Below are 14,128 nucleotides of genomic sequence, written 5' to 3'. Positions count from 1 at the left end.
AGCTACGCCATGTCAACTCTGGACAGAGGCTGGGGGGGTTCTATCCTTGATCTTAGTTACAGTCTCCATTTTGCCACTATATTGTCCTAGCTTTATCAAGTATGTGGAATTCAGAACAGTAATGTCTCTCAGAATAATGTAATGCCTTTTTTACTCGGTCCCTATGTAAAAACCTGGATTTGTTAGTTTGAGCTTGATGTAGTGGGGACCATAGAACTTTTGGAGACAATAACCTCATCTGTTTTGCAAACAGCATATACCTATGAGAACATATGGAGGAACACTCACCTATATTTGTTTCTGTGGAAGTATATAAGTTTTTGAGTATGTATCTTAAAAGATTTTTGAATTTTCCTATACAACTAATAAAAATCCTATTACAATTCATAATTCTCACCACCCACTATTAAAAAAACAAGAATTTTCCTATACAAATAATAAAATCACATTATAATTCATAGTTCTCACCACCCACTATTAAAGGGAAAAAATTGAAGAAAAAAAAAAATTAGTATGTTTGCATAACTCATTCTCCTGCCTTCGAATGATAAAACTGGATAGGAAACAACTGTCCTCTCAGCAGATCTTCCCTGTTTTCATATTTTAAAGAATCTTATGTAAAAGTTTAAGGAACTCCACACTAGTCTCAACTGAATAATTTCTTTAAGAGAGACTGTTTCTGACTTAAAGTGGATACAAATGATTTTTAAGTATTTAAACATCAGCTGTACCACCACAAATTGCTGTGGTTTAACAAAAACATATTTACACATATTAATAAGAACTAAAGGACTTGACTTATCCAAGTATGCCAATCACATTCTATAACAAATTGAAACTTAGTTAAAAGGTGTTGAAAAAACTGATAAAGAACTAAACACAAATTTAAAAAATTATGTTCACGGTCTTAACATATATATGACAAAGACACAGTTATGCAAATTAGAACAATCTCAATCATTTTTACAGGATACTCTTACCTATAGACTGTGGAGAATCCATGTAAGGGTTGTATTTTGCATAGTGGCAACGGTCTGTGGCCAGCATTACTTCAAATACCTTGTCCGATTTGATTATTCCATTCTCTATAAATAAACAATTAAATAAATAAAAGTGAAGGCATTGTTTCTCTTCTGCAATGCAATTGAAAAGCATACGAAATACATGAATATATTCCTACTATGGTGAGAAATCATGCTATTTACCCTCTCTAACACCCTAACCCTCATCATACTAGAATTTAAGCTGTGGTCCATAGATCAAACAATGCTTAAGCCAGTGAACTTTGAACAAGACTTTCCCAGCAATTACAGATGCTTTTCTGAAACAGTAGAGACCATTTACAAAGGTCCATCCCCTAGAAAAACTCAACTTCATACACACCTTTGATATTCCTGAAAACATAGTCAATAAGAAACTGATATTACTCTACACATCAAACAAGATATAGCTTCTTAGAAATATGAGGTGTAAGTAAGTAATTATTGAAAAACATACAAAAGCAGGTTGGAAATGTGAAGCTGCAGCATCTTTGCTCAGTATTTTATTTTCAAGATCTGTTTCTCTTTTGTGTTGGCAAGAGAAAAAAAATCCTTTTGTAAAGACACTCCTACATAATCAGAATTCTTATGCTGGGGCAGACTGAGGCCAAAGAGATTTTTATATCAAAACACTTTGAATCTTTGTTCACTTTTCAAAATAAAAAGTTAATGCACATGTATGTAAAATTTCAGAACCACTGTGCAGTGCAGCCATCTTTTCTTGCAGTTTTGAAGGATTTTTTAACATTGATTATTTTTTTTTAAAGTTCTGAAGAGATGTTTACAAGTAATAGAAAACTTTACAAAAGAAATGGAAGAAATTAATTCATTGCTTCCTTTAAAAAATACAGTATAAACTACAAATGACCGCAATTTCAACAATGTATTGCTTCATTGAACTACTTGCTTCAAACGAGGCAGATTTATTTGGAAAATTATACTTAAAAGGAAAAAACAGATAATTTAACTACTTTTAAAATCTAACCCAAAATGCAGTAACATAAAAATCAGAATAGGAGCTTTTGTAAAATTGTCCTAACTGAAGTTGCACCAGTGTTTTTTTAAAGTACTACCAACATTAACACACCTATGTCCAGGCCTGAGCAGACTTCTGCAGAGGCTTCCCTGACTCTTTACAGTAAGCTCCCACTACCCTTATCAATCATGGGATTTTCTTTCTTTTCTTTTTTTTTTTTTTTTCTCTCCTTATTTAATACCTGTTTCCAGGATTTAATTATCCTACATAACAGAGGCTTGAATTCAGAGAGCAAAATAACCTGCCAAAACATTTTGCCTTTTGGTCTGAAGACAAAGTATCAAATAGAACAGCAATAGGAATATGCTAAAAAATTAAGGAAAAGAACAATTATTTTTAAAAAATATTCTTTTTTAGAATTATTTCTATACCTGGTAAGTCCCAGAAAACGCATATATTCTCCTTACAGACCACACACATTACACATATCCTGTGCATTGACTTCATTTGGAAGTGTGTACTACAGTCCCAGCTAGAGGAAACTCCTCATTTCAATGCAAGTTGAAGAGAGACAGCAGGCATTTACAGCAGTTCCTAAGTTTACTTACTGAGCAATATAAGACAGTTAAAAAAAAAAAAAGATCATTTTCCCTGACCACTTGGAATTAGTTGTATATCAGTTCTGTGAACAAAGCATAGAAACAATCAAACAAAAAAATAATCAAAGTTCTACTGTTAGATTCTTATTAGGTATCACCAAGAAATTAGTATCTCTAAAATAAATGTACCTTAAAAAAAAAGACACAGGAAAATAAGCAAAGCTGATTATAATAGGAGTGAAAAGATAAAGGTTCTGGGGGACAGAAGGGGAGTCAAAAAGCAGCAGCTGAGAAGCACTCGGGAAAGATCTAAAATAGTGATTTATTCCCTGAGATTGTGTATTGTGCAGATAGATGCATACATTCAAGAAGCTGTAGGAAGCCATCTGCTCTTTCCTTTTGTGCCTCAGAGAAAAAACAGGCAGAGAACACACAGATCAATCTTCCAGCATGAAAACGCAACTGCAGGACCCTATGGTAAGGCTGAGAACCTCCCCTAGTTTTCAGGGGACCTTCTCTGTACTGCTGTGACTGCAGGCTTCTACCAAACCTCTTCTTTCACAATGCTCTCTCATCTACTTCTGTCATCTTTCTACTGAGAGCATCAGTAAGTAAATTCACCTCTCAGCACTTACAAATTTTATAGAATCATAGAATGGTTTAGGTTGGAAAGGACCTTGAAGATCATCGAGTTCCAACCCCCATGCCATAGGCAGGGACACCTCCCACTAGACCAAGGCCACATCCAGCCTGGCCTTGAACATCTCCAGGGATGGGGCCTCAACAACCTCTCTGGGCAACCTGTTCCAGTGCCTCACCACCCTCAAAGTAAAAAACTTCTTCCTAATGTTTAATCTAAACCTGCCCTCTTCCAGTTTAAAGCCATTCCCCCATTCCTATCACTACATGCCCTAGTAAAAAGTCCTTCCCCAGCTCTCCTGCAGGCCCCCTTTAGGTACTGGAAGGCTGCAATAAGATCTCCCCGGAGCCTTCTCTTCTCCAGGCTGAACAGCCCCAACTCTTTAGCCTCTCCTCATAGGAGAGGTGCTCCAGCCCTTGGATCATCCTCGTGGCTGTCCTCTGGACCCGTTCCAGCAGGTCCATGTCCTTATGTTGGGGACTCCAGAGCTGGATGCAGTACTCCAGGTGGGGTCTCACAAGAGTGGAGTAGAGGGGCAGAATCGCCTCCTTTGACCTGCTGGCCACACTTCTGATGCAGCCTAGGATACGGTTGGCCTGCTGGGCTGCAAACGCACATTGCTGGCTCATGTTGAGCTTCTCATCAATCAGCACACCCAGGTCCTTCTCCTCAGGGCTGCTTTCCACCCATTCCCCGCCGAGCCTGTATTTTTCTGTTTTATTCTGTCTACATTCTATTACTTATATATCTTACCCATTCTTCCCCCAACTTGTTTAATCAGAGCATAAGAGCTCCATGGCAGATATTGTCTGTGGATGTCTGTGCAAAACAAAGCACAAAACTTTGTTTCAGCCAAAGTGCATATACCTTTATCAAGTGTGATACTTACACTAACAGGCAAACAACCCCCAAAAATTGAAAACAGTAGCTACTAATATTCTACAGATCCTGAGCTTTCCTGATGCTCTCATTCAGAAAATACTCTGGAGATTTGCTGGCTGTTGTACTGTCTTTGATCAGTGTCATCTTTTTCATCCGCCAATATGAAGTTAAACAAATTACCTATACTCAGAGTCCCCATCAGAACCAAGGTGAGAAGCTGAATCTCATGTCTCAGCTATGTACTTCAATTATTGAATAATGCTCCTCCTTTATAAAAAATACACCCCCTCAGCTATGAATATTGAATTACTGGGCACTACTTTATCTCCCCATAGATTAAGTCTGCTTTTCAAATTTGCATGTTATGCAATAGAGAACACCAGAGACCAAAAAGAATGAACTCTTAGAATACCAGTGCTATTGAGTCCTAAGTAAAACCAACAAATCTTAGGTGGGAATTAAGAAAGGCAATCAACCCTAAACAGTAAAGTCAATAGTAGTAATTTTTTCTGCATTGATTAAAAAAAGAATTTTTCTTAGTCTCATGGTTGAATATAGAGAAACACTGCTACTGCAAGGTGCTGAACTCCAATTAAAGTCCTTTCCTCCCTGCAGCAATCAGTCCCAAGATGACCAATTGCCAGGATCTTAATTCTGTCTCAAACAAATCTCTGTCAGATTCTGAACTGAGGTCCAGAACACAAGTATATCCCCTGAAAAAGGCAATAAGAGTTTATATTGCAAAGAAGACATTCTAATTTCATGCCATCTAAGTGCAAAAAAAATAATTTGCTATTGATTTTCTTGGTAATAGAATTCCAATGAAAACATTTTCTAAATCTTAGAAGGAAGCTATATATTGCAAGAAAATAATCCAGAATTAAATATATAAGTTGATTATCCTTTCCAATGATAACATGCACAGAAGACTCTCCTTGAGGAGATTGCTGGGTTTCAAGACTGATAATCAGTGCAAACAAATCAGATATTAAATTATAAAGTGCTTACAAGCAAAGGGTAATACACAAATACACTAGCTTACAGCTTAAAATCAGAAGTAAACTCTATTTATTAGTTATATCAGCACAACTAGCTTCAAAGGGCTGAAGCTGAAAAGTAACCACTTGAGTAAAACAGAGCCTGTGGAGTTCAAGAGTTACTCTGTGCAGAGACTGTGGCAATGACAACTTGACATAATTGGAGCATGTTTTGAAAACTCACTCTGGTCTGCTTCTTTTCCACAAATAACACCATGAAAACAGGAAAAGAGCTCACAGAGCAGTCCTTGGATTTGAAGGTGGAAATATACCACTGTTAAATGCAACCTGGAAAACCGGGCAGCTGGCTGTCAGAGCAAGGGAAAAAAGAGGTAACGTCTGAACAGACACCATGGACTTGCAACAAGTAAACAACCTATATTTTTATTTAGCAACAAATACATTACTGAAGTGCTTATCTTTCAAAGATCATCACTGATGATATCCTGACTGTTGATCAAACAAGTTTCCAACCAAACCATAAAATACTAGTAGGCAACATTTACAGCAACACTAGCTTCCAGATCAGAAAAAGGATGTCTCATTGCCACATGATGAAATCCAGCACACAAGCTTACTACACAAACTATAAACAGCTACTCAAACACCTCCTGTTGCTGGCTATACATAAACAAAATGCTCATGCAGATCCCAAAACCATTTACTGTGGGACTATTACAGCATCCACATAGTTCAGTTTCCCCCCAGATTACTTTCTCCATAACTGCAGCAGGGTACTTCACTTACGGAGATAACTTTTCAGCAAAACAGTGACATTTTTAAATCATACAGAGGTCTCAAAGCATGATGCAAAGCACATGCAAGAGCTCTGTATTACAAAGAATGAAATCAAGTAGATTATAATCACTTAAGCGACAAATAACAGTTGCTGGATGATCCATCTGACCCACACAAACCAGCCAGCAACTTTCAAGAAGAAAGTGGACTGCAACAGAACTGCATCTTGATTTTCAAGCAATGTGAAGTTAGTTGGTTTTAAGCAGCTGATCAACTGATGTTTTTAAGGTCAGGGTCTTTTTGTGTGGGAAGAGGAAGGAAAAAGATTGGAAAGAAAGCAATCCCTTACTAGAACTTTATTTAAGTAACAAGCATAGGAAGAATTCACTGTAAACCATGAACACAAAGAAACTACTTTGAACAAGAAGTGATGGATCAGCATCCCAAGATCCAATAAAGGACACTTGACCCCAAAACATACAAAGTTCTTTGTGATAAAGACACCGAAGGTAGGTGTTTGCGAACAAGTGTTTTTTGAACCACTCATACAAACCTCTTGTGCTTTCCTGACAATTTAAGAGTATCTGCCTCAAACATTCAGCTGTGCATCTGTTATCATGATTTGGAGTCACAATAATACATTGTTCAAACAGAAAGTTACATACAGCTAACTGGAAGGGATCAGTTGAGAGTCTGTCATTCAGAGACACGACAGAGAGACTGAGGAAAGTAAGGGTCCATCAGAACTAATCTTAGACTCCAGAAATTAAACAGAAAGATTGAATCCAATGAAAATACCAAAGAGGTAGAAATTAAAAAAAAAAAAAAGAAAAAATATTAAGTTAGCATCTAAATGCTACTCAAAACATGCAGAAGTAAAACCACATGGAACCAAAAGCTAGATTCAACATAACAAACTAGTAAAAACAGTTAAATACAAACTTACCTTCCAAAATGTCACTTCTACTCTGTGGGAGTACTCCTTCTCTATTTAATAATGATGGCCTTCCAAAACAACCTGTCCATTTTGGTATAATGGGTAAGAGCTCTCTATTCATTTTCATGGATCTAAAAGTCTGCAGATAACCAATTTAGACATGCTTAACCACAGCTGTATTGCTCCCTCATACTGTAGGCCAATATTGCAAAGTCGGTATTAACTGTTTTCTTTTCTGGGAGCGGAGAAAGGCATGCTAGTCCTTTGCTCTCATAATCCTACAGTGCACATCTTTTCACATTTCTAATCACAAAAGCTGTCCATAACATACTCACATTTATTGAAATAATTATGTTGATTTCATCTAAATCTGCATCAGCAGCTGAGTGAAGAAACTTTTGGGAGTATATGAAAGAAGAAAACGTCATTAAGGCTGGGTTCAGCCTGCAAGAACAAGGAACTGCGCTTCCCAATGCCTGTGTGCAGATGAGGAAGACTTCACCTCTGAGCACACCTTGATCCCTCTACATTTGAGAGGGCTGAACTTCACTTAACAAATCACATGGAATATCAAAACTGAAGAGTTCAATACAAAGTGACAACAACCATCAATAATAACTAAAAACTGTTGCAGAGGTTAAGATACCCTTAGTTAGATAGGACGGATAGATAAGCAACTCTCCTCACAGTAAGGCTTGAGGCAAGGCTACTTGAATAGCTTTAGCAGATCCCTAAAGAAAGGCAGGTGCTGCACATCTTGCACCTTACTGAGCAGATTCCATGCAATCACTTTGCTGATTTGTTTTCAGAAAAGCCAATGCTGTCAAGACCAGCAGCCAGACCACATGAACAGTCTCTTATTGTGAAAGTGGTTTCATTAGAACAGGCACTAGAACTATGTAAAAGCTGAGGAAAATCAAAAGATCAGCAAAACGTGACCCTGACTCTTAGGACAAAATGACTGCTGTCATACTAGCAGAAATAAGGAAGAATTTCTAAAGTTATATTTGCCTGACAAACTATCTTTTTTAGATTTTAACAGTGCAAGCATTTAAAACTATTCTGTGCTCCAATCCAATGTCGCAGTATTCAGATTCTTAAGTCTTAAAACATAATTCACAAGTCAATCAGACCAGAAAATATGTCATTCCAAAAACTGACTGGTCTCAAGCTCTGAAAGAGTTTACTTCAGTTTTGGCAAAATTTGCTAATTTTAATCAAAGTGTTAAAAATTAATAAAGTGAACCTCATCTTGTAAAAGTCTTCAGAATTTTTTTTTTACTTAAAAAAGTATCATAACACTAACACACATGACTTTGAGGTATTATATTCACAGAAACATTCATTCAAAAGAACAAGAACATTATGCATTTCTTTCCAAGCTCACCAATAGCTCTTAGTACTGTATCAGGATAAAAGAAACACTAGCATTAAAAGAAAAGTTTGGAGTTATATTGAAACTAAAACATACCAGATTCCCTCTTTGCAATATGCCCACAAGCAACAGTAATCACCTGTAAAGGACAGATTTGCAAAATTATTTGCATTTTACTATGGATTATTAGGCAGCTTCAGCCTACCAGAAAAATAGTATTATGCCATTAAACCCAACCAGAGGGGAAAAAAAAAAAAATCTAAATCTTCAATCAAGTGAAAGAACTAAACATTTTTAAATTAAAATGACTGATTATAAAGTGTTGTGATATAAATAAGCAGCCAGAAGCATGGTCTCTTTTTTTTTTTCTGGATGACTGAGGACATGAACTTCATTGCATTGAATTCTAGGATAGTTGTGGGAAAGAATGGGTACGTTTTAACATTACATCAACACCTTGTCTAATATTAAGGGGAAAAATATATGCCAACAACAACCAACCAGTTAGGAACACAATCCTAATTTACACACAGATAAAACGTGATGAATGTTTTTATAGTTTTTTCCTTTCTGTTAAGATTTCTTATTTTCTGGGATGTTAAGCTGTCTTAACTTACTTGAAGGCCTCCCTCTCAGAAGGCCAAAGGTGTAGAAATTCCTTCAAAACATTTAACTGACGTGGGCAAATCACCAATACTTAAACCGCTAACAAAAAAAAAGTCTTGTGGCAACTTTATTAGGCAATTATTTGAATTACTTGCTAACAAAATCGAAAAACCCTCAAAACTCAAAAAAAATAGCATCACAGATTTCATCTCTATGCTACCTGAGACATTAACTAACTAAATTTAAGAAATTTTAGATATTCTTAAACTAACATATTAGTGGACGTGTTAATTTTTAATTAAAAACTATAGTTCAATTTTCAACTGTTTCACTATCTGGCCATGAGTTACAATGTTTAGTCACTCAAGCCTCAATACAACATACATGTTGAAGGAAAGTGTGTTCACTGAATGCACACAACAGGCAGCATAACCGCTTATACAGTGGATGTATTGAATTTGGGTTAAGTGTTTTTTATTGCTGTAATTTTCCATTGTTATTCCCCTTCTTCATTTTCCTCCAAGTAACATTACTCTTCCTTGAGCAAAAACAGCCAGATGCAGAAGCAATTTGGATAAACCAAGGAAAATAACATGGCAGGAAAGAAGAATAAAAAAAAAAAAAACAAACACAAAAACACAACACACCAAAGCAAAACCAGTGTTTAGTTCTTGCTTAGGCTTAGCAATGCCATATTCAATACCTTCACATTCATGGCAGTTCCCAAAGAGATTTGTCCTCAGCAATCAGAAACCCACAATAAAGGTGCAGATTCATTGTAGATAAGCCTTCACCACGATGAAACTTGCCAAGATGTCATTTTTAATTATTTAACATCTAAATAATAAAACACTCGGAGAACTATCTTTACCATGTCTAAGAATAGAATCCGCAGAGCCTGATGATATTTGAATATATACTGATTTGAAACATCATTCACACAGAAAAATCAGGAATCTGGTCTCAAGTGAGGCACGAAATTCTATGGAATTTGTGGTATCTCGTAAATTACAGCTACTAACTTTTGTGATACAAGTTTATTAGATGAGGAAGAGAAAAGAGAGGCGTGTAGCGGCAAACAAGCCCACAGATGGTTAACAACATTATGCAGCACTTCAGCCACAGCCAATTAAGTTAATTCACCTTCACCTGGAAACATGGATTCAAAAGCATGGATACGTGGTTATACCACCACTGGCACAACATGATCAGAGAAACAAGCAAAGAAAGATTGTCATATGGCAGCATACCATATTGATTGGAAGAGCAAAAGAGAGGTGTGATAAGGAAATTTAATTAACTTTGATGGACTGTGAATTGGAGAGGGACCAATTTTTCAGTTCTGCAGGTGGGGAAGAAAAACTGATTTCTAAGATGTTGGTGTGTAAAGTAACGGGACTTGGCAAGGGCCCAAGTATGAAAGACAGAAGGAGATCAAAATGACCCAATTGTGAGATGAGAGAACAGTAGATAACTGAAGATAAAGAGAGTGGGGGAAAAAAGATACAGATTTAGAATCCAAAGATCTCCAAACAAGCAAGATGACAGTAAATAAGTCACCAATTACCCAGTCTTTTCCTGCTTTCTCAGCATCCCTATATGGTAAGTTATAACAAAAAGAAACTATTATTTCAAATGTCAATTATTTCTACCTTTAGCATGATTTCTAACCCTACAGCAACCTGCATTTAGATAGGTTCCTAAAAGTGTTGTTTGCTAAAAGTTCTTCATTTAAATGTTCTAGGGGAAAAGTTTGCTCAAGTTTGAAGACACGTGCTCAAGTATCTTCAGTTAGGAAAAAGCAAAGATTGAAATAATTACCCTGTGAAGGTGAAAAATATTTTTTTATAATACCTCTAATGCTGCAAGAATCAAACATTCAGAGAAAAAAAAAGCATTTTTTTAAGATTAGAAGTAGTTTTGAGAATTGCTGGAAAACAAAACAACTGAACCCCTCTTGGAAACACCACATTCAAAGACAGCCTTTTTGTTGTGAAGAGTGCATTTTAATCAAGTTTATTTTGTATATGTCACAAATTGTGCATCTATGATGCCTCAAATTAATGGTAAAAGAACATGTTTACAATGCAACAAGCAGCTAAAAATCAAAACAACAAAACACAGAGAAATGCAATATTCTTCAGTCACTTGTCTCTAAGTATGCACTGAAAAATATGAAGAGTTCCAGGGCCCTCTGTTAGTTTGTCCCTTTTAAGATGTGAAAGCAAAGATAAGACATGTAAATGAGGTGACAGTGAGGTGGATTGAGAGTTGGCTGCGGGACAGAACTCAGAGGGTTGTGATCAGCAGCACAGAGTCTAGTTGGAGGCCTGTAACCAGTGGTGTCCCCCAGGGGTCAATACTCGGTCCAATTTTGTTTAATATATTCATTAATGACCTGGATGAGGGGACAGAGTGTATCACCAGCAAGTTCACTGATGATACCAAACTGGGTGGGGTGGCTGACACCCCAGAGGGCCGTGCTGCCATCCAGCGTGACCTGGACAGACTGGAGAACTGGGCAGAGAAGAACCTAATGAGGTTCAACAAAACCAAGTGCAAGGTCCTCCACCTGGGGAGGAAGAATGCTAGGCACCAGTAGAGGTTAGGGGCGGACCTGCTGGGAAGTAGCTTGGAGGAGAAGGATCTGGGGGTTGTGGTAGACAGTAAATTATCCATGGCCCAGCAATGTGCCCTTGTCGCCAAAAAGGCCAATGGAATCCTGGGCTGCATAGGGAAGAGTGTGGCCAGTAGGTCGAGGGAGGTCATTCTCCCCCTCTACTCTGCACTGGTGAGGCCACAACTGGAATACTGCGTCCAATTTTGGGCTCCCCAGTTCAAGAGGGACAGGGAACTGCTGGAGCGAGTCCAGAGAAGAGCAACTAAGATGATTAAGGGCTTGGAGCATCTCCCTTATGAGGAAAGGCCGAGAGAGCTGGGACTCTTTAGCCTGGAGAAGAGAAGGCTGAGGGGAGACCTTATTATGGCGTACAAGTATCTAAAGGGTGGGTTGAAGGAGGATGGAGCCAGGCTCTTTTCAATGGTTCCAAGTGACAGGACGAGGGGCAATGGGCACAAGTTAGAACACAGGAAGTTCCGTTCAAATACACGGAAACACTTCTTTACGGTGAGGGTGACAGAGCACTGGAACAGGCTGCCCAGGGAGGGTGTGGAGTCCCCTTCCCTGGAGATTTTCAAGACCCGCCTGGATGCAGTCCTGAGTAATGTGCTCTAGGCAATCCTGCTCTAGCAGGGGAGTTGGACTAGATGATCTCTAGAGGTCCCTTCCAACTCTGATAATTCTGTGATTCTGTGAAATAATACTTGCTTAAATATGCATGCAAATACACAAAAGCACTTACCACTGCTCTAACACAATGATAGTTTCCTTTATAGAAAAGTTAATTCTATAGTTAAGACAACAGTGAAGTGAGCAATGAGCATAAGTTAATATAGTTTCATTAAATTAGAGCACTTTATTGCCACAAAATACTAGTGTTAGTAACTGTCAATAACAACATATGATGAATAATAATCTTTATAGCTGTTTTAAAGGAAAAGAATATGTAGCCTACAGGAATTTTCCATTTGGAAGCAAAATCAGTTTAAGAAGCTCCCATTCTCCCCAGCCCACTTATACCCATAACAAAGTTCACTGCTTCTCTAACCACAATAGTATAACAACTTACAGATACTGAGGAGTTTAAACTTCAATGTTTCATAAGGGGTGTAATGAGAAAGTGATCAGTCTTACAACACAGCCTCCCTCTCAAGGAGCTCTATAAGCACAGTGAAGACCTGTGGCATAAGGGGAGGAGCAAGAACCTCCCAACCAGGCTTTGCTGCAGAAGAAAACATACTGTGTCACTACAACCTGCATTATTTCCTCTAAGTTAGGCAAATTACACACTAAATTACACACTCAGTTACCAAGTTACACACAAGATACACACTCAGACAACATCAAAATAACCTCATCTCCCTTGCATTCTTATTTCAAGCATAAAAACGCTAGAAATCCTATGCTACTTAGCTGGTTCTGGAGAAAAAAAAAAAGTTAAATAGAAGTTAAATACATTGAGGGATCTACTACTACTCAAAATGAATTCTCTAGAACATTTTAGTCTTTCTGTAACCCATAATTTTTAAGTTTGTTAAAAACACACCCAAGAGAATTATATGTCATGTAAAAATGTACTTTTAAATGTGTTCCCAACTTTAGCAACCTGCTTACCATCTTACCTGGAGAACTCTTATTTAAAAGCTATGGTCTTAATCCTGCAACTGGTAGCCTGATAAAGCTCTCTGCCATCACTGGAGTCCCACTGAGGTCAAGACAATCTTGCTGCAAGACCAAAAGCCTCTGTGGCTCCGCAACATTTTATTTCTAATCCACTATTTAACACCCTCAAAACATTTTGGCATACACATGCAAGACAGAGGCAGGGAAATTACAGACTACTGTAATCTTCCAGGTTACTACCATCACTGTATATTTTGAGATTACAATATTAAACACGTCCAGTTTACTTTCCTCTTCCTATACTACTATTGTTGTGTACCAACTATAATAGGTTTTAGCTTTTTTATTATTATTAGCAAAGCCCTCAACAGTTTCCATGTGTTAAAAAACACTGTCATTGTTTTCTTCAACAAATAAGTCAGTTTTGCCCTCAGGTTCCCGGAGCCATAGACAATTCTGGCAATAATCACTTTTTGGATATATTTTGGAGCTTGACATTCATTTTTACGTCAGAAAATTTCCCCTGCTGTGTAAGGGAACAGAATTTCACTAACACAGTATTTCTAGCCCTTACAGTTGCAAAACAAAACAGAAAAATGCACTGCAACTCTCCTAACTAGAGAAGTTATCATCTGTTAAACAGGCATTTTTTTACAGTGAAACTGAAAGTCACTTCAGCATATATTGCTTTACTGGATGGAAGAGTTTTCAAAAGAGCGGCAAAAGAAAATACTGGAAAAGACCACAGGATCAGAAGATCTAACATAAGCAGACCGGAGAAAACAACAAGGATGTTTGCCCCATGTCTCCAAAATAACAAGGAGACCAAACAGGTAAAGTTGTCTGCGGTCTTGCATCTACATCCCTTTAATGTCTAGGACATTGACTCGAGGAGAGGAAGGGAAGTAACAGACCAGGAGTAACAAAAAGTGACACTACAAGGGTATCTAATACAGATTAACCCGAGGCTAATAGGAAAAATGGAAGCTCTGAATAGGGAAGGGGTTACCGCCCTGTCTTCTCAGCCTGGATCACACGTAAATGATCCTGCAGAC

The 14,128-nt window shown here is 37.6% G+C and overlaps 1 protein-coding gene across 2 annotated transcripts in view; it reads right to left on the bottom strand.

Moving 5' to 3' along the window:
- The window catches only part of PCMT1 (protein-L-isoaspartate (D-aspartate) O-methyltransferase), a gene marked incomplete at its 5' end in the record, with an annotated part of 37,075 nt that overhangs the window by 21,635 nt on the left and 1,312 nt on the right, over nucleotides 1-14,128 (bottom strand). For both annotated transcript variants that reach the window (XM_082481297.1, XM_082481296.1), the window contains one exon: nucleotides 981-1,085. In XM_082481297.1, the coding sequence (XP_082337423.1) occupies nucleotides 981-1,085 (105 nt within the window). The remainder of the gene's footprint in view (nucleotides 1-980; nucleotides 1,086-14,128) is intronic.

The sequence above is a fragment of the Vanellus vanellus genome (genome assembly GCF_965231255.1).
Source record: "Vanellus vanellus genome assembly, chromosome: 3".
In the NCBI taxonomy this organism is placed as follows: domain Eukaryota; kingdom Metazoa; phylum Chordata; class Aves; order Charadriiformes; family Charadriidae; genus Vanellus; species Vanellus vanellus.
Note: the sequence above shows the minus strand (reverse complement) of the source record. Positions and strands in the feature narration are given on the sequence as shown.